The sequence below is a fragment of the Trachemys scripta genome, chromosome 2 (genome assembly GCF_013100865.1).
Source record: "Trachemys scripta elegans isolate TJP31775 chromosome 2, CAS_Tse_1.0, whole genome shotgun sequence".
NCBI lineage: Eukaryota > Metazoa > Chordata > Testudines > Emydidae > Trachemys > Trachemys scripta.
This window is the reverse complement of record NC_048299.1, coordinates 210,491,954-210,510,473: the sequence shown is the minus strand read 5'-3', so window position 1 is coordinate 210,510,473 and position 18,520 is coordinate 210,491,954. Positions and strand designations below refer to the sequence as shown.

Below are 18,520 nucleotides of genomic sequence, written 5' to 3'. Positions count from 1 at the left end.
AACTGCTGAGCTCCAGTTCATTTGCAAATTTGACACCATCAGATCAGGATTAAACAAAGACTGTGAATGGCTATCCAACTACAGAAGCAGTTTCTCCTCCCTTGGTGTTCACACCTCAACTGCTAGCAGAGCACCTCACCCTCCCTGATTGAACTAACCTTGTTATCTCCATACTGATTTATACCTGCCTCTGGAGATTTCCATTACTTGCATCTGAAGAAGTGAGGTTCTTACCCACGAAAGTTATGCTCCCGATACTTCTGTTAGTCTTAAAGGTGCCACAGGACCCTCTGTTGCTTTTGAATGGAGAGTGTAAATGAAGATTCTTGAACTCATTTGCTTTCCTCCACTCCTCCTTTATTTGCCATCAGTCTTCCTTATAGAAGACGATTTGTTTTTATGTAGCACCTTTTAGACTCAAAATATCCCAAAGCAAAAATAAGTTAGTGACAATATAGGCAAATGGAAAACATCATCCTCTATGTGCTCAGCCATAGTTCGCCCACCGTCTTACAATTAGTGCCTCTTTTAGGGCTACTACTGACTTCAGTGGGCTTTGGATCAGGCCTATCGAACTGGCGATGTGAGGAGCGTTTTAGCCTAGACACGTATAAAGCTGTTAATTCTTGAAAAGCGATACCAGGAGCTCACATGAACGCTTGACTGATTTCCACATCAATGCTTATTTCACGTAGAATTTGAGCATTCCGCTGGGAGGTTTGGTCACCCTAGCAAGGTGCCCATGTTTTAAAACTGCATTAATATCCTGGTGTAGGTAGGTGAACAGCCACCTCCTGGCTCAGAGCTCAGGTCCTATCCATTCCCCCTACAGCAAAGGTCAGATACAAGTAAAATTTCACACACAATACGGCCTTTGCTTCTTTGTTACTCTTCTGAGCTATCTAGCATTATGGTCCTGATATCATGCATGAAGCGTACCACAAGAAAACAGTAGACGTTACTGAATCCTCCTCCCTAAAATAGCACTGTTTTCTGAGGCCGGTCTTTAGAAGTGCACTTAGTGCTCATAAATCGTGCTAGATTGACAGCCATAGAGACCGGAGTTTTTGGACCTTTGGTACAGTTATACCGCACTGCTAATTACAGTGCAGATATTCTACACAATGTCCTACCACAGTGCCTCAACCTTTATCCAGAAGGACCATTTCTTCCTTCACTCCCTTTGGGCACAAGCGTATTTCAGTTTCCATAAGCATTCATTCCTTTTCCTTTCTACTGAGGCAGCCAACAAGGGAGCCAGTCATGAAAGTGTCGTTTACAATCTGGATACCTTATTCACTAAGAACAGAACTGAGAACACAAACTCATTTCACACAGGTTACTGAAGAGCAATCTGATGGTATTGATTTTTAATCACTGACTGGCTTTGTTCAAAGTAGTGACTGAGAGGTGCCAGACTATATTATATTATAAAAAGAAATACTGTTTGTATGTTTACACAAACACTACACATTTCATAAATACTAATTATTATTCTATGCTCCATTACCAATGCCTTCAGCCATCCAGTCTCCCCTATGATGAGGCTATTATATCCTTGTACTTAAAATCAACTCAGTTAGATTTTTTTTGTCGCTCAAGACAAAAAAGTTTATGTGGTTACCATGGAAATTAAGTGAAAATTTCATCCTCTTTGACAAACAATTACAAAAAATAAAATAAAGTAAGGAAACACAATCACATCAGCTATTTTCAGTGTGTTTCCTTCTGAATTGAGCATGACTGAACTACTGTAGCTGTAGGAAATAGTACTTGGCAGCCTGCTTGTGCCATGGACCAAGCCTATGGTCCTTACTTAAGCTAGAAATGCCTATTAATATGAGAGGTATGCTAAAGAGGTGACTGCAGATTTGACCCCTGGCTAGTAACCTCCTGAGTGCTCTACCCATTCTTCATCTTCTTTTAAAAGCTTTTCAGACTGGCTTTCGCTGATATTTGTAGGCCACAAGCAGCAGATTTTTCTGCAGCACAAATATTTACAACCTCAAAGCAAAGAGGTAGCTGCTGAGCTGCACAGGTTTCATCTATTTTTTTTAAAAACTCCCTCCAGTGCAGCTCTTCTGGTGGCAGCACAAGTGTTTAGACCAGTCATTGTTACTGTTAGTGGAGGTACATTGGTGAGATTTTTTTTTAATAGCCCAGTGTAAACAGGCCTAGTGAGAAACGTAAAAATTCTATCTATCTACAAAACAAATGGCAAAGTCTATGGTGTGGTGGATTTTTTTTTTAAACCTTTTTTAAAGCTCCTGGTATTTTTCATAACCCTGCTAAGAGAAACTGTTGCTTTTAAAAGAAAAATAATCACATTCAGAAGAAGCATTAAAGAACCTCTCCCCCCAATAGAAACATTTCCACACTTAATGCTTTGAGGATAATTAACAGTATGGAATTATTCTATATTTCTTTATTACCCAGGCATTCTTATCAGTGTCTCCTAACTGTACATTAAAATAAATCCATATTTTCCTTTCAACTGGAGAAGAAACATATCCTACAGTGGTAAGACTAATGATGGTACTTGCAGTTAACAACTGACATACTTACAGTTACATTTCTTCTGTACAAATCTAAGCTTGCACGCTGTTCTGTAGGTGGATAAACGGATGCGATCCAGATCTTGAGCCCCTAGTGGAAGAGAATTATACACATGCTGTGACATTTCCCTGGGGTAGAGTCCACAATGTCTGCAAGTACAGTGAGTCGTGTGTGTACTGTGACATTCTATACCTTGGGGGAGCGTCTTGTAACCCCCCTATTCCTCATTTATATATCATTGTGATCTTACATATAAAGCATTCCATGTGAGGTATCAGGGGAAAGGTTATGAACTGCTGAAACCCACTGTTCTATGTAAATATGTATATCTTTAGCGCATATGAAGTTATGAAAATTGTGTTGTATGGTGGTCATTAAAACATGCTGTAAGTTGGGGAATCAGCCAGATATTAGATCCCCAGAGACAACAGCAAGGAAAGTAACCAACGCCCAGGCAGGGTGTCAAAACAACCATCAATAGCCATTGTCCAGCAAGGGAGCTACAATTCAATGACTCACCTGCATAAGGCCACACCAGGGGAATTGCTCAACGTTACCTGGGGACTCAGCAATCCCCACCAGACATGCCTGGACTTGTGTTCTCCAAGCACATGGGACTGAAGGTATAAAACAGAACACAGGGGGCCCAGGCTTCACCTTTCTCCTCCCCCATCTATGCTGCAAGCAACAAAGACACTCAGAAGAAGACCGAAGATTCCAACAGAGGAGCCTCAGCTGGGTTGAAGGGACAAACCTGTATATTAAGGACTGAAATATCCAGTGGGGTGAAAGAAACTGCTTAATCTAGTTGTTGCCCAGTCTAATAGGGCTGTGAGTTTAGACTGCATGCTTATATTTTATTTCTGTTGGTAACTAACTCTGACTTTTTGCCTAACACTTAATATCACTTAAAATAGATCTTTTATAGTCAATAAATTTGTTTAACTATTTATCTTTACCAGTGAGTTTGCCTGAAGCGTGTGGTAAATCTGCTCAGGTTTGCTCTGGTGTATGTCCACTTTCCATTGATGAAGTGGTGAGCCAATTAATAAATTTGCACTGCTCGTCTTGAGGTACAGTCCTGGGAGCTGGGGGGATTTGGCTGGTGCCTTTCTCCATGTGATTCATGAGTGGTTCTGGGAACATTCATGCAAGCTAGTTGCGTGTGGGGCTCCAAATGCTGGTGTGCTGAGTGGAGGGTTTGCTGTTTGTCACTATCAAGGCATTGTGAGAAACAGACCAGGCTGGAGAGAGAAAGGGGCACACTGGTCCCACAATCCCAGGCTGCACCCTGGGGATCCCGTCACAAGTACCTGTTCCTTGTTAACAATGTACACATAGGAGAAAGGACATAGAAGCACATGCTGTTCAACATTTTCAAGGCTGCCTATTTTTTACGGGGAAAGGGGAGGTTAAAACACATTTATGAAGAAAGCCAAGGACTAGTAAGCCTACACTGTCTGTTGTTTTGAAGAAACAATCTGGTCAAGTTTCAGGCTAAAAGACAAACTGGCCAATCTCCAATATCAGGGAAAACCTCCATCTAATTTTAATTTTTAATGACAAAGCTCACAATAAATATCTTCAGCTGTCATCGGGGCCGGCTCCAGCATTTCTGCCGCCCCAAGCAAAAAAAAAAAAAAAAAAAAAGCCGCGATTGCGATCAGTGGCGGCAATTGGAAAAAAAAAAAAAGCCGCGATTGGCGGCGGCAGTTCAGTGCCAGATCCTTCACTCCTAGAGGGAGTGAGGGACCTGCTGCCCCCGAATTGCCGCAGGTGCCGCCCCTCTCCCTTGGCCGCCCCAAGCACCTGCTTGTTAAGCTGGTGCCTGGAGCCGGCCCTGGCTGTCATGCCAGCTCAGAACAAGGTATTGTCAGAAGACCAAATTAGAAACAATACAACAGCTGAACTTAGAGACTGGTAGATGACAAAGTTTAGGGCAAAAAATATACTGCAAAAGAGTGGGCCACATTCACCACTGATGCTGAGATTTGTTTTTTTGTGGTGGGAGCCTCAGGGAGTCAGTTCATACCCAGACTGGCCCTGGAGACTCTAAATATACAAAGCTGGCAATGTCCCCAAAGCATCTGCCAGCAATGCTTTTCCTGCCCACATCTTTTCCCTTTTGCCAGGGCTGAAGGGGAGGTAGTGTAGGAACCAACTAGGATGGGTCTACTCCCACTGAGAGCCCCTCTGTGCCACCCAAGTAGCCGGAAAGGGGTCAGAATGAGGGTGGGGATCTGACAAAGTATCTTCAAGCATCAACCCATTGTTCATTACTTATAATATTTTTTAAAACTCAAAGGCAGAGGAGTAGATTTTTCTTATTTAACATATTTACTCCCAGGCTGACATGTCATACAAGAACTAGGCAATTGTTACTACAGGGGTAGTTATGAGAAAAAGAATTCAGAACTCCCAATTGTGGCACGCGGGCTTATACCATGTGGCATATTAACTTTTACTAATACAGAGTCAATGACATTTTCAGATATTTGTGTTTTGAATGTGGTTGCAACTATGTAATAGAGGAGAATTTGCCCCATCAACTTGAGCAACTTCATCTCTGAAATAGATACTAAAACAGAGTTACACACTACAAAGCTGCTTGAAGGACTGTCCAAACTCATGTTCATTCCAAATACAACTAGTGTAAAATTAGACTGTCAATAGAGTGCAGTGAAGTGAAAATATGGCCGTCTTGTTTTTTAACTGGTTTCACAAATCCCTTCTTTGAGATATATACCAACATTATTAGATCTGCCACTGGGCTTTATAATTGTACATTATGCTTGTGTTCACCCACTCTTTGATGAACAATCAGGCATTGGCTGGACCCAAACATTTCAAACTTGCCCTGATCTCTTCTGTCTCCTCAGCATCTGCCCCGCTGCTGACCAGATTCTCCCACACCACTCTCCCAGTACTCTCTACTAGTTCCTTTTCACAGTTGGCTGTCTTAATACCATCTGTTCCTGGCAAAAGGTACTCTGAACTACTTAGCATCAGGTCCTGAAAGGTTTTCATTTTTCTCATGACATGCTTTCCCGTTAAAAGCCTCAGTTTTTCTCTTCTCCTTTAATATTTTGCTGACAACACTGAGGAAAGCTGAAATATCTGAGGCAGGGTACTGCAATGTCTCTAACACAGAGTCTTTCCTTTTTTATTAGGACCAATTAAGAAAACCAATTCTTCTTTTTGTAGCCACCCATGTATGACAAAACAGATTGCTATACAGATCACCTTTGCTTACCCCATAAGAATTGGGATAATTGGGGAATAACTTTGAACTGATTGTTAAGGTCTTATGCCTGTGTTATTGCAGCTGAATCTTATTAAATGTGCTTTGAGAGATCATTTTATGGTTCATTAGATTTTTCTTTACAATGTTGTGATAACATAAACCAAGTAATATTAGTGTATTTATATAGTGCCATTCAACTATGGCTTTGGAGTGCCTCTCAAAGGTCTTGTTACAAGGCTTAAATAATTTTCTATAAGTCTCTGGGGTAGGTATTGTTGTATCCATTTTACAGACTGATAAACTGCAGAGGAAAAGTTATGCTACTTGCCCAAGGTTCATAGTGAATTGGTGAAAGAGCCAGAAAGAGAACTCAGCAATCATGTCTCCTAGTTACTTGCTATAACCACAATGTTCTTATTGCATAGTCAATAAACATAATTTCTACACAATGGGCAAGATTCTGTGCCACTAGTAACAGTTGAGGGGGAGGGCATGATAAAGTGTCTTTAAAGCCACCCCTGTGCTGTCCAAAGGCTACTGGACTGCTGGACTGGAAGGGTTTTTGACATAACTTAGACAGCAGCAGGAGCCTAAATTATGACACCCTCTCCAAATTACACTCAGGTCCACTGTGCTGCCAGGAATATTCTCAGCACCACATGCTTTAGTCCCACCCCCAACACACCCCGCCTTCCATCAGCTGCACCACACTCCTTATGCTGGGGCTTGAGATGCGCTCCTCAGTAGGCAACTTTAGAGGTGGCCCCACAGTGCCTATAGTGGGGAAATTCTCCCCTGGCTTTTAGGGCTCCTTTATGCCACTAGAGACCTTTTACGAGATGTAAAGGGTCTGGTGCAGAAGTGAGGATCTCCAATATGTATTTTGTAGGCATTTAGGAGAGCTGAGCAAACTTATATGCAATACATTTTGCCATTTTTGCTGCTTGCAGAGTGATGTTTATGAGTTGGGTGAAAACATTTTTTTAAATGAATTGGCTGGGCAATGCAGGAAGTTTATTACTTCTGCTTCTGTCCCAAACATATCTAGTGTTCTCAGTTCAAATTTTGGCTCCAGTCTCAAATTTGTTCTTCCAAAAACTTTCGTACAAACAATACCTTACTTATATGCACACTAATGAAAAACAATGAAAGATGTCAGGTGGGGATAAGGCAAGTCAAACTTCAGTTTCTAAGTTGCCTAAATGATTGCCAATAGTTTCTCCTACTATTTGATCAGCTGCAGTATTATAGTTTTTTCCTTCTGGGAATTCTCAGCACATTTCATATTGTTGGCACTTTGAAAAGAGAATAACGCAATAAATTGCAAGCTTTGTCTCATGTTTCCATACTTTGTAACAGTACTCTGTGTCTACTCGATAATCTATGCTGGCAGCCCCAAGTGGATACATGTTCTGTTCACCATATTTTGTGGTGCATCCATCAGTTCATTCCCCTCTAGATGGCACGTAAACGTGTCAGCTAAAACTACTGGTATTCCATTTATTTTGACACCCTAATGTGCCTTTTTAGTTGTAAGAGACAATGTAAACTTTGACCTCAGAATTCCAAATAAGAGAATACACCTCTACCTCAATATAACGCGAATTCGGATATAACGCGGTAAAGCAGTGCTCGGGGGGGGGGGGGGGGGACAGGGCAGGGCTGCGCACTCTGGTGGATCAAAGCAAGTTCGATATAACGCAGTTTCACCTGTAACGTGGTAAGATTTTTTGGCTCCTGAGGACAGTGTTATATCAAGGTAGAGATGTACTAGATATGACACTAATACATAGAACATTGTAACTGGCAGCTGGAAGGATGTCCCCTCCATAGGAAAACAATCAATTGTTTTAGGAGTAAACACTAAATACAGAGGAGCCTCAGAATCCACCTACCATGTAAAATGTGATTATCTCAAAAAGATCTATGCCATTGTGCAGGAAAACCGCCCTATTTAGGAGAGCATGTAAGCATTTCCTGAAATGACCTGAAGAAGAGTTCAGTGTAAGGTCAAAAGCTTGTCTCTTTCATCAATTGAAGTTGGCCCAATAACAGATATTACTTCACCCATCTTGTCTCTCTCAAGCCTTACTCATCTTTAATCTTTTCCTCTTTAAATGCATGGTTGTTTTTTTGCAAACAGCACAGAGAAGAAAACATTAAATACATAACCATACATAAGGAAATAAAACATTAAAACATTCTACATTTCAATATGTAGAATATGGTGTATAATAACTATTTGTGTATGGCAAAGGCAAAAAGCAAAACTTGAAACAAGCTGTAAGAAACCATCACAAACTCTTAATAAGGTTCAAAATAAAATAAATGTTCTGCTTTAGAAGTGTATATATTAGACTGAAAAAATAATATCCCATGGCCAGATAGCAAGATAATATAGGATGGTAAGTTTCTCCATTGTCAAGATGTCCAGTACTTTACTGAGGGCTTCATTCCATACCTATTAATGTCTGGCTCAGAAGGAACATGAGGTTCACACTATTGGGCAACACCATAAAATAAGGAGGGAATCAACTTTTCTAAGAGGTGTATCCTTATCAAGGTCCAACCCCCTAAATGACTTAGGTAGTTGTGTGGGAAAACCCAAAGTCATACCAGCTTGCATTTGACCCTTTCCCCAAAAGTTCAAAAATTAAAAAATCCTGCCACACCTTTGAAAGAGCCTCCAACACAACTGCGGCAGCAACATATTCCAGAATCAGTCTGGCCCATGTCTACATAATCAGGGTGTTGTCAAGTATGTTCTCTGCAACAGTGAACATGGGCTATTCAAATAGTCAGTAAAGACAGACAATGCAGCTATAGGTTTCCAGAATTTCCCTCAGAATTTAAAATAAAGATAAAACAGGAATTTTAAGGAGGGATTCTCAAAAACACTCAGCATTGTCCTAACTCTACTCCCATTGACGTCAATGGTAAAAAACAAAACAAAACAAAAAACAAAAAACATGACCTATCCAGGACAAGAGTTGGGCCAATACTGAACACTTCTGAAAACCTCACTTTTAATATTCAACTCTCATTTCTCGATGCACCTTTTAGATGGAGGATCCAAAACCTTGAAAAATGGCACAGATATAGGTAATCTGCTAGACATTTGTTAGATATATTTAATATTTTTCCTTCAAAGTCTGTTAAGAGTCTAGCAAAGTACCATTGTTCTGTCAACATTTACTAGTTTGAAAGTACTACACCTCATGGATATAGATTATAGTATGACCATAATAGAGCTAAGGGATATACCTGATCATTCTTGTCAAAAAAATTAGGTAAATCTAGTAAAATCAGGAAGATCCCAAACTTTATACAAGGAAAACAGTCTCCCAAAGGAAACAATGGATTGTTCACAAGGGAAATAAGAGGAGTGTGGAGTAGTTAGGAATTGGGGCAACTCTTGTTCATATGATATTTTGTGGAGAGCTAACAGGTTAGTTATTTTAGAACAGATACATTTAGACCATACAAGGAAAAGGATACATTCAAGTGGGATATCTGGGATTTGAAACTGTTCCTTAGAAACCTTGTGTTTTGGGGATGATTGTTTTCTTTCCCCATATGTTACATTTGTGAAATTATCAGTATTTTAACTTCTTTGGATGAATTAGCTATTATTGAAACAGAGGTAAAATAACAACCTAGTTCAGAAGATCACAGAAATCAGGGATGGGAAAGATCTATTCTGCTGTATTAGGTTAATTAAATCCACCCTCCTGCAATTTCTTTCTCACAGTAAAAACACAATTATTTAGAATGAGAATGGGACAGATACTTTAAGTGAGGTTTACTGATGTTATGTTGTATCTAGTTCATCTTTTGCAATGAAACAGTTAGATCTCTAAAAACACAGTACTTACGCATTTCGGCAAACAGCTGCCTTCTTTCTGCCATGGTATTTCCTCTTTTCCCACAATCTTCAATCATTCTAAAAGACAAAATCACCAGAAAATATTTAATACCCACAAGCTGAACATCAGCCCTTGCCAGCCCTACCGTGGCACTGTTTGGGGGAAAATCAGATCACATTCTCCTCCGTGGCCTAGACTTTGCTTTCAATCTAGTGTGTCCTAAAATAAGGGGATCTTATTGGTAAATTATATAAAGGAAGAAGAAATCAGAAGATGTAATATCTCTGCCTCTACCAAGCAGGGTTGAATTCAAACCAGTGCCCATAAAATGAAAGGCTATTTAATCTCATTAACTATCTCTTGAGCGCCCCACTACTCTTTTTGGTTATGAATTGTCCGCAAGCTGCTTACATTTTTTTAAATTTGTTATTCAAAGTTAGTCACCAAATATTCTCTATGAACAGTATATAGAGAATTAATTAGTTGTAAACAATTCATTATAAATATCTAATAGTCAAAATGTGACCTGGATTGGTTAGTGTTGATTTGGCACAGGGGTCACATGGTTCTGTATTGATTTCCTAACTAGATTAGCTTATTAAGTAAGAGTAAGGCCACTCATTTACATATTCAGAATTTGTTTTTCACAAACGTTCTCTAACACTTGCATAATAGGCACTGTTTCTACATAATATGCCGGGCAACTCATTTGCAGAAATAAAAAAAAATGCAGAAGGGGAACAAATGTAGGGGCGTTTTTACTTGCAGAAAAATGCTTAAAGTATTTACCTAGGTCTAGTTATCAATGTCTGGTTATGATGTTTAAAGGGCAGTGTTTGGTTATGTACTCCCTTTCGATCCCATGCGTGGCCATCCACATGGGAGGGCCTTCTCTATTGAAGGAAAAATAGTATTTTCCAAACCACATGTATCATGTTCTTTCAGAAGCATAATGTTAAAATAATCTTTTCCTGATTGAAAAACCCTTTAGTCTAGCAACTATTTCCTTTTTCATGCCACCTCATCATCCTGTCGCTTTGCCCATATTTATTTGTTTTTCTGTACAGGTGTTTCTTTGGCACTCATAATGGTAGTATCTGAGCAGCCAACATACATTAATGAATTCATCCTCCTGTGAGCTAAAGTAGTATTATTAACTCCATCTCATAGTTAGGGGAATAGAGGCACACAGGGATTATATGACTTGCTGGGCTCACAAAAGCTCTGTGGCAGAACCAGGAGCAGAATCCAGATCTCCTGAGCCCCATTCAATGTAGCACCTTAACCACAACACCATTCTTTTCCTGGAATGTTATATTGTTACAGCTGTTCTTTATATGGAAGGCATGCTTTTGAGACCTTTAACTTCTATAAATAGGCTGATTATTATTAATTTTCTTTATATACTGTAATCCATAACCCTCTCAAGCAGGCAAGGACCTCATTGTGCTAGACATTTTACAGATATATTGTAAAGACAGTCCTTGCCCCAAACAGTCTTAAAGACATGATACAACAGGTGGGTGAAACAGGATGCGAGGAGGTCAGGTAACAATGACACAGGCAAATTACTGCCTAGACTGCCTCTGTAGGCAATGCAATTCATAGATGTCACTAAACTAACAAGTTGCAGTAATCTCACTTAGTCACTTCCTAGTCTTCATCTTTTTCACAAGGGTAGGAAGCAAAGTAAGAGAAAGTATCTTAGTGTTACATGAAGCTAAGAAATAGTTATTTTCAAGTCCCATTGGCAGAAATTCAGTCATATGCCACATCTTCAAAATCTTCTTTCCATATTATTATGAATTTACAAAACTAGTATGCACCAAACCCTTGACGAAATCAAGATGTTACTATGATCCACTGGTCATCATGCATTGTGTGTCCCCCACTGTGCCCAAACCACAGAAGATTGGAATCTGTTTCAGTTCTTAACTACGCAGCTTGACTCTTTAGCACAAGCTGTAGAGACTCATGCTTTCAACTCTGGACATCTTCAGGTCAATCCCTACTATCAGCCGAGATAGCAGCTGCAATGTTATTTTACTCTACTGATTCTATTATGCTTATAGTGGACAACAGTTCACAGAAAAATAGCAACTAATGTTCTAAAGTTCTTCTCAACAGGAAATAACTTTTCTATTGTCTTATCTGCAAACAGTTATAGTGCATCTAACGACAGCTATTTTCATGGGCTAATTAATAAGGGTGTCGATCAACAAGGCAGTAAACGTCAATATACTGCAGATTCTCTTGCTCAGAATCCCAAAATCTGTTTCAAAACTCAAGTTTTCCAGTCTCTGAAAATATTATTTAACTTATATTGATATGCTGAGTTGATGCCTTCTATGTCCACTGTATACAATAGTCCAGCTTCAGGAAATACAGTAAATAAATGGTTTAGTAGTGACTGAGTTTGATCTGACTCTTTCAAAAGCAATCTGTTCCTCTATTTCCATGCAGCACCAAGAGTACTATCTATTTTATATATATATATTTTTTTTAATAAAATCAGGAAATAATATTCTGTTCTGCAGCATTTGATAAGAAAATTAAACATACTTCTCCCCCCCAGCCTCCTTGCTGTTATGAGGCTTTCATTTATAAATATTGTTAAAGACTATGATTAGGGTTGCCAACTTTCTAATTGATGAACCCCGGACAGCCTTGCCCCGCCCCCAACCCCTGAGATCCCGCCCCTTCCCCTGAGGCCCCACCCCCTGCTCACTCTTCTCCCCCTTCCTTCCGTCGCTCACTCTCCAAACCTCCCCCACTCACTCCCCCATCTCCCCGGACTCACCTGCTGCCCGGAGCAGGGGAGGGGTCAGTCACCATAGTGAGGGGTCAGGGCCGGGGCAATTGGGGCATGGCAGGGCAGAAAGGGGGGGAGAACAGAATCCCCCCCGCCCTGGGTGGCAACACCTACCTCTTGAAGCCCGGTCCAGAAGCCAGCCACTTCTCTCTGTCAGGCATCAGCAGCTGAGCCAAGAGCAGCTCCTCCCGCTACTCTTCCCACCCCCCAGTGGCGGAGGCTGGACGGCGATCACCCTCCTATGTCCAAGCCGATCAAACAAAAAGGACTCTAAACAGAATCGCCCCCAAGAGCCCAAACCAAACCAGCTTTCCCCCGCTGCAGGGGGAAAGGATTGATTCCCAAACGCAGTGCCCAGGAGTGCCTGCCTTTCTCCAGTCCAACCCCACTCCCTCCTGAGCTCCAGACCCCACATGCAACCCTCCGTCCTACCCCTTCCAGGCAGGGCTGGAGGTCATAGCCAAATACAGCTAGCTGAACTTCCCCCCACTTAAGCCACACAATATTTGCCCCAAAGCCCTGGACTATTTATTTCCCCCCAACAAGATGGACCCTGCAGTGTTCATTAACCCCTTACAAAAACCCCAGAATACACAACCCCCAAAGGGCCAAAGGACTTTTCATCCAAAACCCTGCAATATCCAGACCTCCCCTCACCTTTCTTATTCTCCTCCCAAAACAATCACACCCCAATGCCCCACAATAGTGACTGCCGTCCAACACACAGCTTGCAATGCCAACCTCCCGAAACCCTGCGCAATCAGTTAATTGCTTGGATTCTAGCCACTCTCTCTTTTTGGCTTTTTGTGAACAATTTTCTAAATGTCTTGGTTTCATCCCACAGTTGAACCGGGAAAATTTCTGACATCTCTAAACTCTTCATGGGACAAGAAAACTGTTTCCCTCCCACACCTTCCTTTGGGAGGACAAGGTGTTTGCACCTCTTAAACAAGCAGTTTTCTTGTCCTTGCTCAAGAAGCCATCTGAAATGATACCTTGTTGGAAGGGGATGAAAGTTAGATATGTGCCTGGATACCTTGCTGAATCAAGGCCTTAGGACGGGTTAAATGATGTTACTTTCCTGCTATATACTAGACAAAATGAGAAGTGCAGTTTTCTACACAGCTGTTCAATTTTTTAAAACCAGCTTTGGCTAAGCAATAATATTCTGTTTTCAGTACAGACTCTCTGTCTTTAAACCAGGGGTGGGCAAACTCCGGCCCGCGGGATCGTTCTGCCTGGCCCCCGAGCTCCTGGCCCAGGAGACTAGCCCCTGGCCCCTCCCCTGCTGTTCCCCTCCCCCGCAGCCTCAGCTCGCTCGCTTGGCCGCCAGTGCAATGCTCTGGGCAGCAGGGCTGCGAGCTCTTGGGGCAGCGCAGTTGCAGAGCCCGGCCTGACCCGGTGCTCTGTGCTGTGTGATGGTGACGGCGGCAGCATGGCCCGGTTCCTGCCGGGCGGTGCGGCTGTAGCGCCGCGAGCCACCGGTGCTCCAGGCAGCGTGGTAAGGGGCAGGGAGCAGGGGGGGTTGGATAGAGGGCAGGGGAGTTCAGGGTGGTGGTCAGGGGGCAGAGGTGTGGATGGTGGTCGGGGGGAAAACAGGGGGTTGAATGGGGGCAGGGGTTCTGGGGGGGGCAGTCAGGAAGGAGGGGGGTTGGATGGGGCGGCAGGGGGAAGTCAGGGGACAGGGAGAAGGGGAGGTCGGATGGGGGAGAGGCCCTGGGGGGCCATCAGGAATGAGAGGGGGGGTTGGATGGGGCGGCAGGGGCCCGAGGGCAGTCGGGGACAGGGAGCAGGGGTGTGTGGATGGGGCAGGGGTCCCAGAGGGGCCGTCAGGGAACAGGGAGGTTGGGGGAGGCAGATAGGAGGTGGGGGCCAGGCCACGACCCCCTCCCCTATCCGGCCCTCCATACAATTTACGAAACCCAATGCGGCCCTCAGGCCAAAAAGTTTGCCCGCCTCTGTTTTAAACCCATTATTTACACATTTCTTCTTTGTAAGTTGATTAAACCCTTACCCATGCACCCATCAACTGCTGTTACTTGGGACACTCTGGTTTAAATCGTCCTCTGCAAACTGTAACCCATTATTTCTTTCTATAACTTAGTAATACCAGAAATATTGATTTTTGAAAAGGAAGCTACCCTCCAATATCTAGCCAATAGTTATTTTAAATAGATCTTGAAAGCTGCAGCCAATACTCATGCATGGTCTATGGTAATGTAAAATGAATTAATGTGAAATTGTCTCTTCCCCTTTCCTTCCCTCTCACCCCCATAAAGAGATACTGTGGGTCAAATTCAACTCTGGTGAAAGTTGGTGCCACTGTGCTGACTGCAGTGGAGTCATATCTGTGCTTACTTCAGAGGTGAATTTGGTCTGGTGAGTAGGAGGTTAAGAGAGCTGTTAAGAGCTGGGTAAAACCATATTTGCAAAGTCACCAACTTCAGCAATCCTTGAAGTTAATAACTAGAATCCAGAAGGGCCATTTCAGACCCTTTCCCCCCTTAATGGATTTATTGGTGCCTTATGAATGACTTGTTCCATTTCTTTTAATGAAGTAGGCCTCTAATAGGTCTCTCTCAGCTTTACATTCCAGCACTAATCTTTGGCAATATAATAAAATTGTTCAGTGCTCTTTCCTGAGGCTAGGTATAATTGCATTGCACTTACAGTACTTGTTTGTACTTTATCTAGATGAGCTACTTACAGTGTAGGAGAAAAAAAGCTGTTACTAAGCTCATATCAAATGTGCCTCAGCAATTCTGCCTTTTCAACAGCTTGTCTTGTTCAACTTCTAAATTTAAAAAAAAAAAATCCATGCCTTGATTCATACATTTAGTAAAATGTTTTCTTCATTTTTAAGAAAGAATGTGATCACAGACTGTTCATTAGTTTCCCTTTTGGGAGTTCCCTAAACACAGGATTGGCTTTTCAAAAGCACACAGCACTGGTATAATTCTTCTCTCATTGAAGTTTTGCCATAAACTTAAATGGGAGCAGCAGTGGGTTAAGTCTGAGCCTGTTTGAAAACCTGACCCTTAAAGTCTGAAAAACAAATCATCCTAATTAAAAAAAAAAAAAAAACAACACCACCAAAAAGAAATGGAAACAGTTTCCTGGTCACACACTTGAAAAAAAGAGTCCAAATACATCTATATCAAAACTAATGGACACTTAACAAAGGCTACCACAATTCTCATGCTTCAGGGCATGAGCAAATCACCAGTTGCAGTCACCCCATCATCTGCAGTAATGCCCACATCAAGCATTCAAAAATCATGAATGAAGCCAAAAATAATTATGAGAGCCTAAATAGTTATATTAAACTTTTCTTTTTGGGGGGATAGGAAGGATTTTTCTCTTTGCCTTCTGGTTTATGGGCCATGAGAGTACACTCAGGACACAGCTTTTCTCCACAACCATAAGGACTAGGAACTTACTCTTTTTCAATATGAGCTGAGAGATTCTCACTACTCCAAGAGCAGGACCTTTAAGAAAAACTCCATACATCATTAAACTCATGATAAATTTGTAAGATTTGACAACATTGTGTGTTGCACAAATTCCTGGATAAACTAAGGGCTTTTCCAGCCTTGCCCTATCACTGGCCTACTGAATCTTAAGAGGTGGCACTGCCAGTCATCCATTAGGTCAGATCTTGTGCTTCTTTGAAAAGCTAATCTACAGAGAACTAAAATGTTGTAATAAAAGCACCTGGACAGAGTAACACTACTCATGTTTGTGCTCTAAATACACTCATCTCAAATGCTTTTCACTGACTGACCAAATCAGCTCTGAGGGACCTTTCAGCAGTGCTTGACCTACATCAAATATAATGTGTAACAGATTAACTTAAAAAAAAAAAAAAGCCTGCAGATTTAGTGATAACTCTCCATGGCTCTTTCCGACCTCCAAATTCCTAACACTATTTCCTTACAACTTATTATACTTGCTCCAAGTTTTCTTATGAATTTTACAACAAAAAGTGCCAATACCAATTTCCCCTCCACTCGAATGTGAAATGTCAAAGCTGTTGCGCATTTGGGGATGGTGGGGAGAAATGTAGCCTGTAACTCCCCCTAACAATAACTTAAATTTGTACCTTTCAATTCCCTTTGAAAATACAACAAAACAAAACGTTGACAACATGCAATATGTCAGGCTTGTTTGTCTGTGCCAGTTTTTAAACACTAGGGTGAAAGCCTGTCCCCAGTGAAGTCAATAGGAGTTCTGCCCTTGATTTCAATGGGGCCAGTATTTCACCCTTCAGCTACCGTTTATTCAATGTGTTTGCAAACTCTGTTTTTTAAATATAAAAGTAGCATCAACATTAATATTAGTCTATGACTCTCCCATATCTGGTTTGCTGTTCTACTTCCTTTGACTTGGGCAGCAAAAAGGACATTTTATAGAGAAACCCGTAATAAAGCTCAAGTGATAAGATGGCAGAGGGCCCTGAAGAGAAGCATCAGGTAGCTAATAATCTCTTTCCTTAAGACAAAGCATGTTGACTCCTGCTTTCACTTGGGGCTCTTCTTTGGCAGTGCAGTGCCACAAGGCAGGCTGGAGCATTGCACATATAATTAAATTCCTACAGAGCTAAAAGGATTTCTTAGCTTTCCTTGTGCTGGTACAATTAAACCCACATTCATTTATAATAAGCTAGCAGCGACAGAACTAGGTTGGGGAGGGTTTACTCATTTCAATGCTGGTTCTAGTTTCTGGTACACAAAGATCTGATGCCTATTTTACTGTAGGACAACAACTAGTTTAATCTCCTTTGTAAATCATAAACAACCTCTAAAGAAACTGAATACTACGCAAGAAAATATGTGGCTAAACAACTACAATTATTGATTACCCATGCACCTATTGTGAAATCAGCTGAAATCTTCTTTCTCTACAATAAAAACCTGGCAACTGATTCATTAGACCACTGAGTTTACAACCAATTTGCTTGTTTCACCCGGGACTATGTGGCTTAAAACCATTTTGTATCATTGTCTCCTTAACTGATCGGTAGATTTTTGGTATCCAAAACTATCAAAGGGATAGCCATGGACTGAGAGAAGTTCAAATAACACTGTGAACTAAAAATAGCTAAAAATATTTCTTCTCTCTAAATTGAGGCTAGAATGAACATATGACAAAAAAGACAGCACACATGGGGCACAAATACAGTAGGATAATACACTCAGACATGGTACTTCAAAAAGTACCAAGAGTATCACCCAATATAATAGAGGCAAGTAGCTAGAGTTAACTAAGAAATCATTATGACATGTGAGAGCCCATAATTACACGCAGGGACATATTTAATAGTAAGGAATGTAACTCTATCGTATGTAGAAGTTTTCAGGGTGCAGAGTTTTCTTGGAAAAGCAAGAGATGAAACAGAGAAGAAATTTTTTTTCTACCCGATGCCTTCTAAATTTTTTTTCAATATTTGCCGAAGAGCACATGTGGCTGTGATTTAGGGGCCTTCAGCTTAGGTTCTCCCAGCACAAGAGAACTGGAGAAGTAAACTCTTTTTAATGTCCACCACATAAGGCTATCTTATGTTCCTGGCATATCCTAATACAGAAGGTTAATGTAAGCTCTTCTGTTACAAAGCTATCCATAATGGGGTGTATGGGCCCTTTAAGAATAAAGGGATACAGAAAACCCCATTCCAGGTGTTAGAATGAACAAAGGCCAGAAAATGGCCTGGTAGCAGATGAGAGGAAGTGGTCCTGGGGAATTAGGAATTGGATGAGGGATGCACAAACCCCAAAACACTGTTCCTTTAAAGGCCTGGGATCAGGAGCCCTATAACGTGTGGGGGGACAGAGCTTCCCTCTCTTCCAGCCAATTGGAAGGAGCTCTCTGGAGGAGCGCAATACACAGATTGCCTTCTCCTTAAAACAGAGGAGACATGGGGGACTGAACTCCAGCCAGGAAGAGCTGGGACTGGCGGCTTTGGATGGACCAGACCGTCAGAGGAAGAACTCTGAGTATGGCAGAAGAGCCAGAGCTAAGTATGAACTGTTGAACTAAGATTCT

At 41.6% G+C, this 18,520-nt stretch overlaps 1 protein-coding gene across 29 annotated transcripts in view; it reads right to left on the bottom strand.

The window, feature by feature from the left end:
• DTNA (dystrobrevin alpha) overlaps window positions 1-18,520 on the bottom strand; it is a 280,088-nt gene that overhangs the window by 116,919 nt on the left and 144,649 nt on the right. For 28 of the 29 annotated variants that reach the window (XM_034762854.1, XM_034762857.1, XM_034762866.1 and 25 more), the window contains exons 2-3: window positions 9,676-9,743; window positions 2,566-2,646 (exon numbers count right to left, since the gene is read on the bottom strand). In XM_034762854.1, coding sequence (XP_034618745.1) covers window positions 2,566-2,646; window positions 9,676-9,742 — 148 coding nt within the window. In that variant the 5' untranslated portion in view covers window position 9,743. The remainder of the gene's footprint in view (window positions 1-2,565; window positions 2,647-9,675; window positions 9,744-18,520) is intronic. The other variant, XM_034762861.1, reaches the window with a different exon arrangement.